The following is a 20,747-nucleotide window of genomic DNA, read 5'->3' on the forward strand; positions in this document are numbered from 1 at the left end:
AATCCAGAACGGTGCCTAGAACTTCCCCAAAAGACCGAATCATCAGTACTAAAGATGGGCCTTCTTACCAACCCTGCCTCCTCATCGCCCCATCCCCCAAATCTCACACCTCTCTCCCCAGCTCACCTTTCTGCCTTGAACCCTTCACAAAAGTTGTCAACTCAAGGACAAATAGGGAACAGGAACGTCAAACCCAGCCTTTCCCCTTTCCAACAGACCCCCGTGGGACTGGCTGCCGAGAAGATGCCCCCACCCCACTGGGCAAAGAGTGAAAGTCCCGGGAGGAGGAGGGGGGGAAGATGCTAAAGCCAGGGAAGAGTCAGCTAGATTGCAGTTTGGTCTCTTAGCCCCCCAGGGCACAGAAAACCAGTTCTCTGTGAAGAAAAGGCCCAAAGGTCTTGCTGACCCATCCCCCGCTGGTTGCGTATCCCCAACAGAAGAAGTTCTGAAAAGCTTGGACTTACATCATAAGCTCCGGCCTTGATCTGCTGATAAAGTTTGTGCTGATCTTCATCCCAGAATGGAGGATAGCCCACAAGCAGAATGTAGAGGATCACACCTGAGGAGGAACATTGGGATGGGGAGGGAAGGAAGGAGTGACCTTGTCCTGTCCTCCATAGCTGGCCACTTCTATAAACCAAGGCTCGGGGAAGCAGATCTCATGCCTTGAGGTCCAAAGGCTTTCGCGCCACTCCCCCCACTCCCATATATCTCTGTGCTCTTGCTTCAGATACCTTTTAATTCTGTCTCCTTGGCAAGGGTGGTGAAATAAGTGAGGAGGACATGGGCTGAGCCGGCTCACAGAGCTTCTGGCCTTGCCTCTCATACAGTCATAGGGGTAGAGCCAGAAAGGACCTCAGAGGCCATCTAGCCTAACCCCCCCCCCCCCCAATTTTACAGATGAGGAAACTGAGGCCCAGAGACGTTTAAGTGAAGACAACATTTGGAAATGGAAGGGACCTTAGACAGCATCTATCTGAACCCCCTTCGACCTTCACTCCCCACTGTAGAATATGAGTCCCAAGGGCAAGGACTGCTTAATTTATGTCTTCATATCCCCAGCACCTAGTACAGTGCCTGGAATATAAAAAGCACTTAAATGCTTACACATTATTCACAGTGGATAGAGGGCTGGACCAGGAGTCAAGAAGACCTGAGTTGAAATCCAACATCATCAAGTACAGTTTTCAAGACTGAATAAGCCCAGTACCCTGAGGAGCCACAGGAAGAGCTCTTACTAGCTGTGTGACTCTGGGCAACCTCTGTCTACCTCAGTTTCCCCATCTGTAAAATGGAAATAATAATAGCATCTGCCTTCCAGGGTTGTTGTGGGGATCAAATGAGATATTTGTAAAACACTTTGCAAACCTTAAAGTGTTATATAATTGTGAGCCATTATTATTAATTGACAACAATAAGAATAACATAAGAGGAAACTATTCTCAGAAAAGTGAAGTGACTTTCTCAAGATCACATGGGAAGCAATTATCAGAGTCAAGATTTGAACTCGTCTCCCAACTCCAACTCCATTGCTCTTTTGACTACATTCTTTGCCTACAGAAATAAAATAAAATAAAATAAAATATCCCAATTGTCAACCACTTTCTGGGTTGGTTTTTTTTAAATGCTCCCTTGAATTTTGTAATAACTCTTTGAACTAAGAAGGACAGCTGGATGTTATCCCCTCCATTTTAAGTGCTAGGAAATTGACACACAGAAAGCTTAAGAACGTGCATAAGGTCACTCAGCAAGTTGGTGCCAGAGCCAGAGCCAGAGCCAGGACCCAGGTCTTCCGTGTTTTTACCACCATGCCAAAATCTGTTTAAGGAATACTGAGAAAACCAAAATATCTGGAAAAGAAAACTCTACTTCCCAATAACACTGAACTGGGCTGGGAATGTCTTTCTCTAGAAGTAGACAGTCAGCTTCACATACTTCATTAATCTCAAATGGCCTGGAGTTGTCTCAGAATAGAAGAAACATGAAGCAAGTCACACATTTATGCTGTTACTAGACAGTCCTAGGATTAAATACTGCTGGTCAGTCACTTCAGTGTTTTAGTCATGTCTGACTCTGCATGAGCCCATTTGGGGTTTTCCTGGCAAAGATACTGGAGTGGTTTGCCATTTCCTTCTCCAGCTCATTTTACAGATGAAGAAACTGAGGCAAACAGGATTAAGTGATTTGCCCAGGCTCACACAGCTAATGAGTGTCTGAGACTGGTTTTGAACTGATGAAAATGAGTCTTCCTAACTGTAGGCCTGGCAATCTATCCACTGCACCACTCAGCACCTTAGATATTGTATCTGCTGGCAAAGGCTGAAGCCATAAAGGTTTATAGCCATAAACACATACATATCATATATATATAATATATATATATTAGAGTTAGAGTTGAGCATTTTTTTCCTAAAGGCTCAAGTCCCTCTCTCTCTGACTTTGCACAACAAAGTTCATGCTTATCTTCTCCTGGAAGCCAGCTTCCGGGATCAGATGCCTTCAGGTTGCTCTCCTCCCTCTCAGGCACCTGTTAGAGCTGGGAGAGACCTTCAGGATGTAATCTCTTCATTTTCAAATTAAATTGGGAGAGTTTACAAGGCTAGCACGCGAGAGGCTAGTTATTTCTTTCCATATATAATAAGTCTCCATTGCTCAAAACCCTTCAAAGGCTTTCTGCTGCCTAATGAAGAGAATCCAAACTCCACAGCAGTGCCTTCAAGGCCTGCCACAGCCTGAGCCCTCCCTCTCCTTTCAGCCTTAAAAAACAATCCCCCTCCTGTACTCTAGGCTGCAGCCAGACTAGGTCACTCACTCCTTAGCTTTCCTACTTTCAGGCTCTCTTCCCTATGCCTGGAGTGTCCCCATCATGGCCCCTTGTTGGCTGTGCTCAAAGGTTACTTTCTCCACAAAGCCTCTCCTCAGCTAATGGTCACCTGTTCCTTGTCTGTATTTTTATGAAGTTATGCTATTACATTTTTTAAAGAGGAGGGGTCCTAGACTGTGATTTTACTCAGCATTGGGCATTCTAAGTGTGAAAATTCCCTCCATTGTTGCAGACTGGCAATTGATTTATAATTTATGGTTTGGGGAAACTGCCCAAGCACACTTAAGGGATAAGTAATTTGGCCACAGTCACATAGCTAGTGTATGCCCGAGGCAGGACTTGAACCCAGATCCTTCTAACTCCAAGACTGGTCACTCTCAATTAGGCTGTGCCATTTCTTTTTTTGTTTTGTTTTCGTTTAATTTTGGTGAGGCAACTGGGGTTAAGTGATTTGCTCAGGGTTACACGGTTAGTAAGTGTCAAGTGTCTGAGGCTGGATTTGAACTCAGGTCCTCCTGACTCCAGGGCCAGTGCTCTATCTACTGTGTGATATAGCTTCCCCTAGTTTCTTACTACAATATGTATAATCTATGTAATATATAACTGCCTCTACTAGAATGTAAGAGCCTTATAAGTAAAGACCAGGCCTAATTTATCTCTGTTTCTTTCTCAGTCCCTACTGTATACTAATTAGCATTAACATTTTTAATACATTAATACATTTTATTGAGTAAATGAATGGATAGATAAGCACCTGTCATCAAAGTCATAAGTCAGAGGATCATTTAGAGTTGGAAGGGACCTTATAGATCACTTAGGCCAACTTACTCATTTTACAGATGAGCAAACTGAGACCCAAATACAGAGTGATTTTTTTCTAGGTTATACAGATATCTAGGGCAGCTAGGTGACACAATGGATAGAGTGCTGGGCCTAAAGTCAGGAAGACTCATCTGCCTAAGTTCAAATCTGCATCAGACATTTACTAGTGGTGTGACCCTAGACAAGTCACTTAACCCCATTTGCCTTGGTTTCTTCATCCACAAAATGAACTGGAGAAGAAAATGGCAAACTACTCCAATATTTTTGCCAAGAAAACCCCAAATGGGATCACAGAGTCAGATACAACTGAAAACAACTCAATAACAACGTAGATATTTACACCACTGGGTAAAATGGTGGTGTCCAGTTTATAACTAGCCCAACCATCCAGGCTTCCTGGCTACAGCTAGCTGAATTAATGAGCCTTTGGCATGTACTTCTTCCTAGTGGCATGTATCCTGGTTCACCTCATGATCCTACCACAAGCTGGGCTGTCCTCCAGCTCCTATGCAGCCTCCCTGGCAGACTCACCACAAGCCCAGATATCCACAGGCTTTCCATAAGCTTCTTTACGCAGAACCTCTGGGGACAGGTAGCCAGGAGTGCCCGCAAAACCTGGCCAGGAAGTAAGAACAGAGACATGAGATGGGGCAATTGGGATCTTTGGTAGGAAGGCTAGCTGCAGTTGGTTCACCACCGCTGTCCCCCAACCATGACCACACACATGCACATAACACAATGCACACAAGTGCATACCTATACATACACATGCTTACACACATGTGCCCATGTGCACATCCATGCACACATGCACACGCGTGCACACATACACACACATATACACACACACACCCTCTGCCCTCACCCAGCCCATCACTCACCAAACCATGCCTGCTGGTCCCCCTGCACCTCGATGGCCAGGCCAAAATCTGCCAGTTTCACTGCGGCTCCTTTGCACTTACTAGCCAAGAGGAGATTCTCTGGCTGTCGGGCCAAGTCAGTCAGCAAAGTGTGCAAGTGGCACCACATATTGTGAAAACACAGGGGGAGGGTTAAGAGGGAGACAGGGGTGGGGAATGGGAAACAAAACAGAAACAACAACAAACAGTTTGCAGAAAAGGGTTAGAGACTTTAGATTGAACTCTGCCAAGGAGAGGCTGCCAGGCCCTGGGATGAGAGCTCATTCGACTGGCACCCAGAGCCACATTTCCAGTTTGTCAGGATCTGGGCTCAGCAGGGCAGAGGGAAGGAGGCAGCTGACAGCCTTGGTGGCTTGTGGGTGGCTTGTGGGAACATCACTTCCTAAATGTCCTCCGGATCACAAGTTGTAAGATCATCAATTTAAAGTTAAAAGAAATCATCAGTTCCAACCCCCTAATTTTACAGATAAGGAAATGGAAACACAAAGACGTAAAGTGACTTGCCTAGGATCACATAGTTAGCAAGTATGTGAGGCAGGATTTGAACTCATGCCTTCCTGACTCCATGCCATGCTGGGACTGGATGTCACTGCTACAGTTTTTTGGACCTATGGTTTCCCCATTCTAGGGATTCTCAGCAACTCCAATTCCTCCTAGAGAAGGATAAGAGTCCTACTTTAGTCATCTTTTCCTAATGGCTCTACCACAGGAGGGGACCAATCCCACAACCTCTTCCCACTACATCCCTCATCACTCTGTCTTGACTCCCAATAAGTATTTGTGATTTGATGTTTCTGACTTCTAGGCCCCTCAGGCAAACCTGGGGCTTCAGAATACAGTCGCTGGAGCTGTCCCGGGTACTAGCAGCCACCATTTCTAAGTCTAAAACCTCTTCCTCTGAGCAGTTTCCCTTAACTCTAAGACTGATAACCCAGGATCCTTGGGGCCTCCCCAAGAAGAAAAGCCCTCAGCTCCTCTCCGGGAATCAAAGACAGTACTTCTGATTAGCAACTCCATCACTATCCTCTTTAGGGTTCAGACTCCCTGGTCATTACTGAGCTGTTTGCCTGTGATGCAGATGGTAATGCTTGTGGCTTGGTTATCTCAATCATTAAACCAGCTTGGAAAACTCAGTCTCCCACAAGGGACCAGAATAGCTGCTTCACACTCTCTTCAATGGCCTCCCCTAGAAACTGTAGGCTAGACAGAATTGAAGGTGACTTAGTTGCTACCTTGAAGGACAGTAGGTAATCTTCCACCTAAAGTACATTTTACCAGCCCTAGAAAGTCAAGGATATGCCACTAAAAGACTGTAAGCAGGAAGCCTGTTGGCACCCATTTCTACATTTCATCCTATGGTAAGACAAAAACAAAAACCCACAGCTCATTCATAGGATCACAGATCGAGAGCTGGAAATGACCTCAGAAGTCATTTAGTCCAATGCCCTCATTTTACAGACGAGGAACTGAGACCCAAGATTAAGCGCCTTATCCAAGGTCCCACAGACAGTAAGCATCAGAGGTAGGTTTTGAACTCACACCCCCGATTCCAAAGCCAGCTCTCTTCCATTGTATCACATTGCCTCTTAACGGAGGGGCCTTGCATAGCCACAGCCTCCAACTCTTGCCCTGCTATAAGAGATAAAGACACCTTGCTCCAGAAGGAAGTTCTGCTCTCTAATTGAATGGAAGCCTTAGTGGGCTCAAACATCAGTTCCACAGAGGGCAGCAGAAGGCCAGAATAACCAGGTTACCTATAATTTATACTTCCTCCAGTCAGGAAAGAGAAAATTACTTTGGCCTACTCCCATGACTGCTGTAGCATGACACAGAAAGCTTCAGACTTAAGGGCCATCATTCCCAGGTCAGGTCATCTAACACAGATTCCCAATCTAGCCAGAGAAGGTGAGTTACTGGAAGGATCCTTTTCAGACCAAAGAAGACTCAGTACTTGACCAAACAATTTCAACAAGGATTTCTACTTGAGAATGATGATTCTCTCCTGAACCCCACCTAACTAAAACCACTGGAATACTGGCTGAGATGACTCTAAGGGGTGAGCAAGAAAGACTCCTGGCCCCAGAAAACAACATCTATGTTTCAACCCTGGGAAGACCATGGTCACAGCTCCAACCTTGGTTCCAGATCCAAAAACCATTAGGAGAAGTTGCTATCACAGCTGCTAAAGCTATTGTACCAAAATCCTCATGGCCACACTAGTTTCCAAAAATTCCATTCTACCCACAGTCTAGCTGAATGCTTGGTTATGAGAGTCTCTATCCTATTTCCCCATCTGAATTTCCAACATAACACAAATTAAAGGGAAGATGACTCAGAATGGGGTATCTCCACCAATGGAAATTAGATGCTAAGTGGATCCTCATATAACCATCACCACCCCCAAAGCCTCAACATACACACTGGCCAACTTCAAACTCAGTAGATCTTAAAGTCAAAACTTTAGCAAGAGAAATCTTGCTAATCAAAGCATTAAAATAATCCTTAGTCAACTCTCAGTCATGTAGTCAAGACTAGGGGTCTTCTCTGGAAATGTTTTATTGATTACAGATTTAGAAATAGAAGGATCCTTAGAAGGCAAGTAGTTCAATCCCCTCATTTCATAGAGGAGAAAACATACAGAGGCCCAGAGGAGCCAACTGACTTGCCTAAGGTTACACAGCTACTAAGTAGAAGAGCCGGGACTTGGACCTAGGTTTTCTGACTCTAAATGCAATATTTTCCCCATTACACCACACTACCAGAGCCATAATGGGCATAGTAGCCACCCACATTCCAAGAAGAGGGGCTTGGAATAAAAGAGTAGAGCTGAATAACATATCTAGAGCCTTTACACCTGAGTTTAATAAAGTGGCTTTTCCCTATCTGGCATGTCCCACCTGAAGCCCTTAGCTACCCTCATTGCATTGATATTGGGATGGGGCAGGATACAGCAAAGCTGCAGTGTCTAGTAATGCTCAATGGGATGTGCCCAAGGAGAGAGAGTTGATGCCCAGAAGATGGTCAACAAGACTTTAAGGCAAATCATATTGCTCTGGGAATGTTCAATAGATCTTTATAGGCTGTGCCTGCCCTAGTACACTCAACCCTGCCCCCCACCAAGATGGCAGAAAATCAAAGGCATTTGTAGGTGCTCAAAGCCCTGGTTTGGGGCTTGAAATTTCACTACACAGAAAGCAGACTGTGTAGGAAAGCCTCCCTCTCCTCACAGCCTTGGCTGGCTGCCCAGGATTACACAATGTATGTTGCTTGCACCAGGCAGGTAGGCTTCCCAGCTCTTTTTCCTGTCTCCATACTCTCTCAAGGGCTCTGGCTCATGAGTATGCACTGTATAGGTGGATTATCATGACTATTATGACTCCTGAGCTACCAAAGTTGCAAGAACCAATGCTTCTTCATCTTTCCCATATCAGCAGGGATCAAGCACATACTGCCTCCTACCCTGGCCCCTTAGGGCTATTCCAAGAATTCTGAGAGCTCCAGTTGAGGGACTTTGTTCTGGAGAGCTAGATTGGGAAGTTCAAGGGGTTTTTGGATGGACAGAAATCTGTGCATGTTCCTTAGAGCTCATCTAGAATTGGTGAAGTCAGTATATGACTTCAGCTACAGCTTTTACATAAGTAAACCTCTCATTAGGGGCAGAACAGAGCCAACATTTTCCAGTAGTGGGGCAGGAAGGAGTCACTTTGTGAAAGAACTTGCCCCTTGGTGGAGCTGGAAGGAGAGGCACCAAACAGGTAGGGGTGAGAATTACAGGAAGGTAGAGGTGACACTGGGTTGCTTTCCATTTCCTACCAATCAGATAAGAGAGAAAGCTCTGGTTGTGCTAATTAAGAAGGAGCTCCTGGGCCACCATGCACTTTGATGAGGTTCCCCTTTGGGCCCTTATAAACAAGAGGGAGGATCACTCTGGCAAGCTACTCTTTGGCTGAAATGATCTTTTCTGCATCAGCCACAATAGAGCTCAGCCTCTCAGTCATTTAGAGGAGACATCTAGGAGTCCATGACAAGATCTGAAAATTACAACCTAGCCTCCAACCCCCAACCATGTTTGAAAATTATGTCTCATGTGTTAGCATTCACTGGAGGCCTTAATTCATTGCTGTTTTAAAAAAAAGGGGAGGGGGACATGAGATCATGGGATTTTAGAGTCAGAAGGGATCTTAGAGAACCCTTCGTCACAAAATAAGTACCTCCATACCATGGATGGTGGAATTTTCTGGCATGAAGAATTAGAAAAGTCATATTGAAAAGTCTCCTTCATTAGGCTTGCTAATACATCACACTAGGGTAGTGTAATGGGCATTATTCATTATCATTATTTGGGCAGCTGTCTATCCTGCCCATTTTTAGCCTTGGCCCCCAAAGCCTCATGACAGAGAGATCTAATAGGGTCTGACTGGACTGTTTAAGTAGGAGATAAGAAGTCCACCTTATCACCAGTTTCCACTCTGTCACTCTCTCTGTGGGGTGGGCTATTCCAGGCACGGTGGGGTTTTCTCTGAGGCTCACTGCCCTGATTCTCGTCTTAACTTCTTAGTCCACCCTTCAACATCAAGCCCTTTTCTTTCCACAGGACACTGGGTAGGCCCATTATAATTAAAAAAGAAGTTTCACCCTGGAGCATTTGGGACACTTTCTAACCCAGTAGCAAGATGGAAGAGGGGCCTCCTGCAGCAGACTCCTTGTCTTTTTGGCCACATTTCTACTGGAAGAGGTTGAGGCTATGCTGGAATGATTTGGCACATTTTCATCAGTAATTCTGCTGATTACATTCAAAACACACAGTATTTTTTTATTTAGGCATTTTTGTTTGTTTTTCCTTTTTTTTTTCAACAAAGATTCTCTCCCTGTTTGCAGAAAATACCTGGAGAGGGAAAGGAAGCACAGATTGGAAGCATCTTGGCTCTAGAGTTAATTAGAAAAATAATGAATAGCAGCAACAAGGTTAAGGATAAGAGAAAAACAAATTTGCCTATGCCCCAGTCCCTGAGAATCTTCAACCAAGACATCCAGATATTCCCAGGCAACCCTAGCAATGCCCACAGTGCACCCGTGTGCTTGCATGTGCGCGCACACACACACACACACACACACACACACACACACACACACACACTCCCAGCTGGCCAGTTGCCTTCTTTTCCCTCCATGAGGGCTGTAGGGGAAGGGACAGTTTTTCCTTCATAGTCTGAGAGCATCCATAGACTCTCCTTTTTCTTTTTTGTGGCAGAAAGTTGGGCTGCATGGGAGAGACATGAGGAAACTAGAAAATACAGGGCACCTACGTGGCAACAGAAAACAAAAGACTAGGACACAAAGAAAATCAGACAGGGCATGCAGACTGGAGAGTGGCCACTTGGCCTTTGGCATCAGACCTGAACTCTGGGGCAGGGAGCCTGATGGCAATGATGTGAGTGTCCAGGTGTGAAATCAGAGGTTGATCCAATGAATGGCTTCAACTTCCCTGCCCTAAGTGGGATAAAAAGTCTCTCCCATGCTCTACCCTTTGCACAAGGATCCTGATGACTTTTCTACCTGACCACTGCTAACTTGAAACCAGCTCACAACATCCATGATGTTGTAGAAAAAGGCATGACTTCCAGAAATGAAGGTGCCCTACTGACCCCAGAAGTACCAGACCACAAGATAGACCAACCCCTCCACCATCTAGGAAGCAAATACAACCACCCACAACCAAGCAAGGCTAAGGCCGGTGAGTAAAAGGGATGACATGCTCGTGGCTCAGGGCGTTAACTTCAGTCCAGCAGCTCCTCAATCACAGCCCAGCTGGGAAGAGAGGGGGCTAAGAACCAACCCAAGGGGAAGGCCTGGCAAGGGCCAGGAAGGGCTTATCTGAAGGATAGGGAGAAAAATGATAGAAAGGGAAGAAATCTTGCTTCTTTTGGCTTCCGAAACTCACTTCCCAGGTCACTTCAAATAGCTGTTCACCATGCTGACCCCATTTGTCAATAAAACTTAGCTAAAACACCTTCTACTCAGCCATCCTCTGGCTATCAGACACCATGATCACAGCCTTTGAAGGACAGTGGGAAAAGCCTGCGTTGTTTGCAGAGGGGTAATAGGGCCTGTCCAAATGCAGCAGCCCTGTCTTTCACCTCTTCATCACATACCCGACAAGCCTCCTGGCAGACTAACCAGAGAGTGTGTGCATCCATGAAAGCACAGTCAAGGGTTTAAAGCTAAAAAAGACCTTAGAGGCCATCAAGTCTAACCTTCACATTTTACAGATGAGAGAGCCCAGAGCAGTGAAGTGATTTACCCAAGGTCCACAGATTAAATGGTAGAACTAGGATTCCAACCCAAGTCCCCTGACTCAAAATCCAGTGCTCTTTCCACTAAACTACACTGCCTGCAAGGCTAGCTTGGTATCAATAAACATACTAAGGGCCCAGCTGAGGGCACCAATTACACCCTGTTAGTACCATATCACTCTCCATATACATACAAATACAGCGATGTAGGGGGTGGGGCAGGGAAGAGGAGCTTAACTGCTGTCAGAAACCACTTGGAACCACTTGGAGCTGACCCAGTTTTTTAAAAAAATATTTTTCTAAAAAAGCATGCAAGATACGAAGACGGACGGAAAGACGACAGACGGACAGAGCATTGGGGCAGAAAACTCACCTTGAGGTCTCTGTGGACGACCCCCATTTGGTGGCAATGGAGAACAGCCTCCAGGATCTGCTGGATGCAATGACTGCATGCAAACACCAGGGGGCGTGTTAGTTCACGGTGAGTGGTAACAACCACAAGGCTGGTGGGAGGGGATGACGAGGGAATGGGCAGAGGGGAAAAGGAGGTGAAGGAGGAGGAGGAGGAGAAACAGGAGGAAGAGAAACAGGAGGAGGAAGAGAAGGGAAAGGAGGGAGGAGGATGGAGAACAAATGATTCCCTGGACCTCAGCTTCTATGCTAGGAGGAATTTCCCCACATGGGAGGTTTCCTCTTCCTCAGCACTTTAGGGAAGGAAAGCTGCTTGGGTGGATGAGGCACATCGGGCTGGAGGATGGAGAAGAAATGCCTGGTAGTGATGGGGAACCTCTCATCTTCCCTGCACTAGCCCGTCTTTTTGTTAGGGGTGTGTGTGTCCGTGTGTGTGTGTGTGTGTGTGTGTGAGAGAGAGAGAGAGAGAGAGAGAGAGAGAGAGAGAGAGAGAGAGAGGAGACGTAGAGCAACATACTCTGCCCGGGGTGGGTGGGAGCAGGGCGGGAGTGGGGTTCCCCTGGGCTCACAGATTTGTAAAGAAAGGGATTTTCACATTGTCAAGAGAAACTTGAAGAGGTTGCTGTTGTTTGTCCTTCCTTCTCAAAGGGGACCCTGTTATCAGGGAGGTGATGCCCTGACATGAAAGTGAATTGGATTTAAGTGAGGGAGGGCTATGCCAAGTCACCAGCCCCACTTTTTCCTCAGGAGCCAGCTGGGTCCAGCGACAAGATGTAAGGATGACTAGAGATGGCTCTGGAAGCAGTGGGAGACCTTGGCCTTTTTAAGCTAAGGTCTTTAATGGGTCTTCGTCTCAGTGAGGCAACACACATTCAGTCATTAAGGCTAGGTAAAAAATGAGGCAGAAAATGACCTGGAGAAAGGGTAGAAAGAAGAGGAGTAAGAGGGAGAGGAAGGGAAGGGAGAAAAGAAGAGGAGAAGGAGAAGCGGGGATCATTAGTGCTCAGGAAGCACCTATGGCCTGCAGGGTGGAAGGACAAGCCAGTTGGAGGAGTGCAGCAGGTTAGTGGATAGGATGTTCCCATCTCCCGGGGATCTCTGCCTGCACCAAGGTCCCAGCACCTAGGCAGTCAGGATGACCCAAGCAGAGAGGCAGCAGCATCTGAGTCAGCGAGGCCATGAGGAGAAGAAAGGAGGGAGTCAGCCAGACTCAAGCCAGCCACCTGGTCCTCCAGGCCTCATTCCTAAGGCAGAGAGTTGGGTTTCAAGAAGCAAGTGCAGGGCCCTCCCTGGAGCTCCACCTCCTACCCCTGATCTGAAGGGAGGCAAAAGGCCTGTCCACCCGCAGGGAGCACTGAGATGGAGGAGTTCTGCCAGGGACTCCTCCTGACTTACCCAAGTCACCCTCATCTGTGCTCAGCCCCCGCTGCCCTGCAGCCCTCTCTTCTGCTCAGTTCAGCTCCATTCTCTGAAGCTAGTACCCTCAGCTACTCACTGAATTCAGAGGGACAGAAGAGGGATGCCTATGGGCATTAAAGAACGGCGGGATTGTCCATGTAGTGAAGAATTTACAAAGTAAAGAAACAACTTTTCTTCCTCTACCTCCTCACCTGTTTCAGGCAATGTTCTACCTAGTGATAGGACCTGGGGACGAAAGGAATGAGGGTGAAAGGGGAAGAGGGGCTTCATAGGGCTTCAGAGCTCAAAGGCCCTAAATTTCTACTCTTTCCTGGGGAAGGGAAGCTTCAGGCCAGCCCCTGACACCAACCCTTTCCATTGTGAACTACACTTGTTGTTAACTTGACATTCTCAACAGCCTAAGCAGCATCTCTGGGGGTATCTACTGGTAGTCCTGACACAGGCTGGGTTCAAGGAAGAAAAAGAGGGAGAGAGAAGAAGAAGAAAGGAGTTGTGAGTGGAAGACAGAAAGAGAAGAGAAAGAAAAGGATGTGCATATGGGAGGGAGGGAGAGAATAGCCCTCCAGGGTACAAATGCCATCATTTGTCCCACCCTGGTCTAGAGCCAGATCTGGTCACAAGCAAGATGCTTTGAGACTGGCCTGTGACCACTGGTGGTACGGCAGACAGCCCAAGACTTCCAGGTCAGCCACCTGTAGTGCTGGGGACCCATGTCCCATCTCAGCCCTTGTCAATCAGGGATGGACAGTAGAGCTGGCCAAACAGTCCAGAAGAGAGAGGAGGAAGGGGTACCATGGTTTTCCCTTCTTCAATGAATCTGGATCATTTGGCATCTACACTGGCTTTAGGTATGAACACAGCTGAGAAGTAGAGCGAGAGGGCCAACCAGGGGCATCCCAGGAAAAAAAAAAAGTAACTTTCCTCCTTATGTAACATCCAGTAGGTTTTTTGGAAGAAGTCCTGTTATTCTATCAAACCCTGCCCAAATGGCAAATGGATCCAATCTGCAGTCATCTGATCCAACCCCACATTTTACAAAGGAGGACATTAAAGTCACATAGAGAGTCAATATGGCACTTTCCATTGCACCACATGGCCTTGCGGTGTGGGGGGGGGTGCCAATTTTCTTAGAAGATTCCTTTGTCCCCTATCTCCAGCTGGTCTTGTGACTCTGGATGGGCTTTCTTCAAATTCATGACTTTAGTCTTCCTTGAAATGAAAATTCTCAAACAGCGGTGACTTCAGGAAACCATCTCCAATCTACTTCATTGCTGCTGCTGCATTCTGATGACACCTTCCAGTCATGCAGCTCATGCCTTGCAGTCCCCTCCATCACTACGCTGCAGACAAGGAACAGATTGACTAGAGCCACCCTAGTAAGATTTCTGAAAAGAATAGGCATGTTGCTGCCACTAAAGGCAGCACTGCCATCTGGAAAATGGGTACATCTGGGCATCAGCAAGTCCAAGGCAGGGGAGGAAGACGATAAGCTTCTGCTATCGAGTAGGGTCAGACCCAAGGGTAATGATCCCTTTACTGAGACAGCCAGTAGTCGTTGAAGGCGACATTAGCTATTGATTCTGATGCCAGGAGAAAGAGCCTAGAAATCACAACTCCATTGGACCTGTCTATAATCTCTTTATTTCTAAAGCCATAGAAGAGAGGTTAGGTGCTATGGCTAAATAAACCTCTTTCTGTTAACTGTTAAATGACCTATAAGTATCTCAATTCCTTCTAATCTGACCCTGACTTAGGCCTGGCCTATAATACCTTCCTTTTCTCCACTCATAGGGCCAATGCCCTAATTAGGGCCCTTATCATGCTGGAATTCCCAGGGGTTTTTTACCTGGTCTCTCTGCCTTTAGTTTCTTACCTTTACAATTCATCATTCATCCAGATGGCCAAAATAATATTCTTAGGCCCATGCTGAATTATGTTGTGCCCCTACTCGCTGGTCCTCAGTGACTTCCTGTTGCCTGCGTCCTACAAATAAGGACCTCTCCAATTAGGCTCATAGTAGGTGCTTAATAGATGTTCACTGAATTGAACTGAGTTATTTATTTAAAAAGCTGTTTACAGAACTGCTCCCCTGAGCAGTCAGGCCTGAGCTTGGATACTCAAGTTTCCTAGGCAAGATGCCTTAGCACCAACATTAACTAGCATCTTGCCACAATACCATAAAAGCCCCAAATGGACAGAATCTTCTGTCCTGAGTGCTCAGCCTACACAGGGGATGGAACTTTGTCTTCACAGTATGAGGGCATCAAGCCCACTTTACAAATTCAGAAAATTAGGGCCTGGAGAAGAAAGGGATTCATTCCCAGTGCTAGGACAGCCACTGTGCCCTCTTGCTTTTAATGCCTATGTCCAGGAGACCTCCTCTTTCTCTGTCTGCTTCTATTAAGGGACAAGAGGACAGGGCCCAGCCTCCAAGCCCCTCCCTCTTTCCTGAAAGTCTGAGAGTGGCAACTAGAATAGAATCAAGCTTCGGCTGTCCCTCTCCAACCTACCCCATGGTCCTGGTGTGTTTCTGGTTTACAATGATTATCATTAGAAGAGGGTCATTACATCTAATTCTGTCTTGGTCTGGGGAAAGATATATTTCTCCGTCACATGAGTGAGACAAGTGTTTACTGAACTCCCATAGGGGTCACAGACCCCTGAAGGCTACACTACCAAACTTTACTCAAATGGTCAATGGATTCAATCTGCCCAAGGAACCAGAGATCCACAGACCATCTCCTCAATGAAATCTTTCTTCTCTTCACTTAACACCGTGCCTGGCACATAGCAGGCACTATATAATGCTTATTCTTTCCACTTCCCCTTTCCTCTTCCTGCCTTCCTTGCCTCAAAGAATGGTGAAAACTAATTTTCATATACCTAGAACAGATGGATTTTCTGGTTCTGGGCCAAATCTCTGTGGGGTGGGTGTGAGATCCCTCCAAGTCATAGTCCTCATGCAAGCAAAGACACAGAGCCGAAATGAACTTTAAAGACTGAGTCCAACCCACTCATTTTTATAGATGAGAACAGAGGCCCAGAGAGGGAAAATAACCTTCCTAAGGTCACACAGGCTGAAAGAGTCAGAGTCGGAACTGAAACCCTAGTTCAAAGCCAATACTCCTTCTACTAGACCATCTGCCATTGGCAATATCAGGTTGAATATTGACAGAGGTTTTTCTTTCCCTGACAATAATTAAATATGTTTCCTCTTCCCTTTTATACCTAAGAAAATATGTGAGGGATCTCTGGAAACCCAAATTTGGAGCTTTTTCATGCTGCCACCCCAAATAACTCCCCGGCAGCTGTTTCATCTCTTCCACCCAAGTTACATGCGGCCTTCTTGTCTCTCATTGTTGTTCTGCCTCTCCCCCATCCAGCCTATCCTGTTCTCTCCTGGTTTGTACCACTGACAAATTCAAAGGCAACAACTACAGTTATCCCTTCCACATCATGGGAGCTGGGGGCACAGTGCCTCCACGATCTAGAAAATTTGAGTAAAATTTTTTGACCCTCCCTTCGTACCAGAGAAGAAGTCTGAATTTTTTTCTTTTTTCTTTATGGGGTTTTTATTGTAAAATTTCAGTTGATATGCAATACTATATATGATGTTTTATGCATTTCTGAGTTAATAAACTTTTTCTGTGTCATCTGCTGGCCTTCATGTGTTGTCTGCAGCTTCTGCAAAACTCCCCCAAAATTTCCATTTAATTTCTTACACCAATCCTCAGTATATCAAAACTGCAACAGGGAAAATCATGATATGGAAAGGATAGCTGTAGTTTACAACACCTGCTAACACATCTTTAACAGGGAATTGTCTGGCCTCTGCTTGAATACCTTCAGTGACAGGGAGCTCACTAGCTCAGGAAGCTCTAGCCCATTTCACTTTAGGGTAGTTTTTTCTTTTATCTAGTTTATGACCTAAAAGTTATCAACTCTCCCTCATCCCCCACTCCTGACCATTAGAACTAGTTCTGCCCTCTGTACAATACCAAATCAATCAACTTGCACTTCTTTGTCACAACCCTTTAATCACTGGAAGGAAGCTATCATTATCTTTCCTTTGTCTTTTCTTCTGCAAGTTGAACAATCCAGTTCCTCCAACCATTCCTTTAGATGACACGGGTTCTAGATTCTTCCTGTCATCCTTCTCTGGCTATAATGTAGTTTGTCAGTATCCCATCTAAACTATCACACTCCAGAAATCAGCACAGTTCTCTGGATGTGGTTGACCCATTGCAAAGTACAGATAAGCCATAGATTACTACTCTTGATCTGGACATGTTGTTCCTACAACAAAACAGCCTAAAATGTGTCATTCTCTTTAAAGCATCCCTGTCATACTCAGCACCTGTATTTAGCTTGTGGTTATCTAGAATCCCCCTCCTTGTCTTTTTCACAACCCTGCCCATCCAGGTACTGACTTCTTTTTTTAAATAGAGGTGTCAGACTATGCATTTATTCAAGTTAAATTTCTTTATTTTTTAATCCCAGCCCGCCAGGCTATTGAGAAAATGTTAAATTTTAATTCTGTCATCAATCATATTATTCATTCTTTTCAGCTTTAGGATATCTGTAAATGGGGGTAACTGTGTAGAATGCTTACCCATAGAATGTAAACTTACTGAAGACAGGGACGGTTTTGGTTTTTGTCTCTGTGTCTCCAGGACTTAGTCCAGTTCCTGACACACAGCAGCCATTTAATAAATGTTTGTTGAATAGTATTGAATAAAAAAAGCCTGTCTTTCTCTAAGCTACTAAAATGTTTAACAGGATAGGGGCCATGGTCAGAGCCCTGTGGTACTCCACTAGAGACATGCACCAAGCACAGGGGTGGGGAACCTGTGGCCTTGAGGTCACATGTGGCCCTCCAGGTCTTCAAGTGTGGCACTTTGACTGAATCCAAACTTCATGGAACAAATCCCGTTAATAAAAGGATTTCTTCTGTAAAACTTGGACTCAGTCAAAAGGCCATAGCCAAGGACCCAGAAGGGGTGCCTTCAAGGCTACAGGTTCCCTACCCCTGACCTAGCATGACATCAAGATATTCACTGGCACTCAGAAGGTATGGCTGTTTAAGATGCTCTGAATCCTCCTTGAAGGCCTGGATTTAGACCATATTTCGTTATCTTATCCAGTTCAGGGGAGATGTTGCCAAAATGTTTTGTTTGTTTGTTTTCCTTCTGAAACCTAGATCCGATTTACCACTAGCACCCATGTGGGTTGTAAATTTAGAAACTACATCCAAAAAAACATGAATTTGGTTTGGTATATATTGTTCTTGATCTCTGGAAACTCACAGGGGTCCCTAGTGACCTCAGAATTCTTTTCTAAAAACTCACAAACTATTTCTGGAGTAATCTCTTGCCAGAGAATGACAATAAATTTAGCAATCTAGTTTCCAGACAGGAAGGAAGGAAAGAAACACAATAGACAGGAACTGTGCTAAGCACTTTGCAAATATTATTTCATTTGATCCTCATGACTACCCTGGGAGGTAAGTGCTCTCAATATCTCCATTTTATAGATAAAGAAACTGAGGTGAAGTGACTCAGAGTCACACAGCCATTAAGTGTCTGAAGTTGGATGTGAACTCAGGTCTTCCAGCCTCCGGGACCACAGCTCTATCCACTGTGTCACCTAGCTGCCTCTAGACAAGAAACTTTTCCCAATTTTGAAAACCAATATAACATTTTCCAGTCTTCTGATACTTTTCCTATACCATTTGATTTCTTGAAAATTACCAACAACAGCTAAGAAGCTCTATCTGTGCATTTCTTTAGTACTCAGTAGTATTACCCATTTGAGGTTAGCAATGGAAGCTCTTCAAAGGTCCCTCTCTCGGCTCCTTTTCCTATCTAGGGCTGCCATGTCCGGTTTCTGCTACTTTTTCCCTCCTCTCTTCTTGCTGGAGCGGACAGAAGGAAGCTGGGTGTTGAATGGCCCTAACTGCTCTCTGCTTTGTTAACATTACACCATCTTCCCTCAACAATAGGTCTATCTTTTTGGTCTTCAGGCTCCAAACACTGCTTGAAACAGCCTTTTCTGTTTATTGTTGGGTTTCTAGCATCTTTTGCAAGCTTCAGGTCACACTCTGCTTTATCCTTGACTCCGTTCTCATCTTGTCCTAGCAATCTTCTGCATTCATCTTGATTTTTCAAGCCTTCTTCTTCCACCCTTTAAGCACGTCCTTTTAGAAATCTGGGCTCATCAGAGAGTAAGTACTCTGAGCTATATACCCCCTTCAGACACCCTGGCTATAAGCTCATACCTCGATTTTCTCTGAATGTTTTCTGGAATCTGATTTCCAAGAGTCCAGTCCAGGATGTCCAGTATTCTCTTGCCTCTCTGTTAGGAATTTCAAGATAACAGAGCCATGCTCTCCCCAGGTTCTTGTCACTTCCTCAGTACCAATAAGTTCTTCCTTGTTGGTCAGGATTAAGTCTAGCAGAATAGTTCTCTGTCCTGCCTCACCACCTCCCGAGATTAAATTGTCAGTAAAGCGAGTCAATAAATTTACCAGATACTATAATTTTAGGAGAATGAGACTTCCAGAAGGTGTCTGGATTCCAAAAGTCCCTGCTCACTACCCTATCATGCTTCCTGGCCAGTTTCATAATCTATATGACACAAGGATATGAGGTTGGATAGACAGCTCATAGAATTGGTCCGTTAGTACATATACCTTAGAATGACACTGGGCATGGAGAGTGAGCGGGGGTCCAGCACTGAACAGGAGTAGGAGAGTGGGTTGCATTGCCTTTGGGAAATTGAACAGTTTTTTTTAACGACCTCAAGCTTCACCTTGGAACAAAGGCTGATCTTTCTGATTAAAGTCTTACACAGATGCTGTGTGGCTATGAGTCACAGAATAAAATGATCTCGAAATAATTAAAATTGAGGGTCACTCAAAGGTCAACAGAGGGGCTCATGGTGGGTGCAATATAGCTGCAACATATTACACATGAGAAATTTGCATTAGAAGTGACAAAGAGGATTTCATCAGAAAGATGTACAACCAGAAAAGCAAAAGATAAACCGATCCCATAGTGAGAATGAGAGATAATCAACAGAAAGTCTCACATGTCAAAGGTTCTATGGGAAGGCCTCGCCATGTTAGGTGGACCTTTACAGAAGGATCCAGGCAAGAGTAGCAAAAGATGTACAGGCATGGAGAGGCAGCTGTCTACATTGCTGGAGGGCTCACATGTGTCAATGAGATTATGGGTCCATAAAAGTTTCAAAGTATTAGGAAGTATTATCCACCTCCCTCAATTGGAAAGGACAGGTACATTCAGTAGGCACTCAACCTGTGTCAAATTGAATTAAACCTCACGTTGCATGCTCCCACAACCAGAATATTTCCTGTTCTTCACTCCTTTCAGCTTCACTTTGATTCTGTCTGACCATGCCTCAATCCTGTCTCATGAATCTTGGTACCAGCACACACCTTTATGCACAAAGCTACTTCCTGCTCCACTCCCTTTTAAAATGTATTTCTTTGGAACAAGTTATATCCCCTCTGTTCCTCCACTGAAGTCTTCTTCTGATGCCCATGGTGACCCTGGGTTTTTAAAGGTTCTGCTAGAAGAATACAAACTCTGACAGGTTCTAGTAACTGGGAAGGCCCTGAGTATTGGCCCGTCCTCCAAGGACTTATTCAAGCTTATTCAAAGAATATCATCATCATCATCATCATTGAGGTTGGCCACCAGATAGGGTTACCAACTGGGGTTACCAGCATTTGACTAGCTCAGCCAGGCTGTTACCAAAGACTCTGGTTACTTTATTCTCACGTACTGTTATTTGTTGTTGTTGTTTAAAGTTTTAAACTTGGTAATCCTTCTAGAAGTTTGTAAGATCAAAGATTTAGGCTAGAAAGGATCCTAGAGGTCATCTAACCTCCACTTTTTACAGATGAGGAAACTGAGGACTAGGGAGGTTAAATGATTTGCCCGAGGTCACTCAGGTAGTGACAGAGGCAGCATTTAAGCTTATGAGGATTTGTTGTGTCCACAGCAACTCACAAAAAGTAGCTATGGAGGTAGAGAG

General features: G+C 45.2%; 1 protein-coding gene across 4 annotated transcripts in view; it reads right to left on the reverse strand.

The window, feature by feature from the left end:
* CAMK2B (calcium/calmodulin dependent protein kinase II beta) overlaps positions 1–20,747 on the reverse strand; it is a 295,350-nt gene that overhangs the window by 62,003 nt on the left and 212,600 nt on the right. For all 4 annotated transcript variants that reach the window (XM_027851841.1, XM_027851833.1, XM_027851858.1 and 1 more), the window contains 4 exons: positions 11,233–11,305; positions 4,528–4,630; positions 4,178–4,261; positions 465–559 (listed from right to left, as the gene is read on the reverse strand). In XM_027851841.1, coding sequence (XP_027707642.1) covers positions 465–559; positions 4,178–4,261; positions 4,528–4,630; positions 11,233–11,305 — 355 coding nt within the window. The remainder of the gene's footprint in view (positions 1–464; positions 560–4,177; positions 4,262–4,527; positions 4,631–11,232; positions 11,306–20,747) is intronic.

The sequence above is a fragment of the Vombatus ursinus genome, unplaced genomic scaffold, assembly GCF_900497805.2.
Source record: "Vombatus ursinus unplaced genomic scaffold, bare-nosed wombat genome assembly UNPS02000580.1, whole genome shotgun sequence".
NCBI lineage: Eukaryota > Metazoa > Chordata > Mammalia > Diprotodontia > Vombatidae > Vombatus > Vombatus ursinus.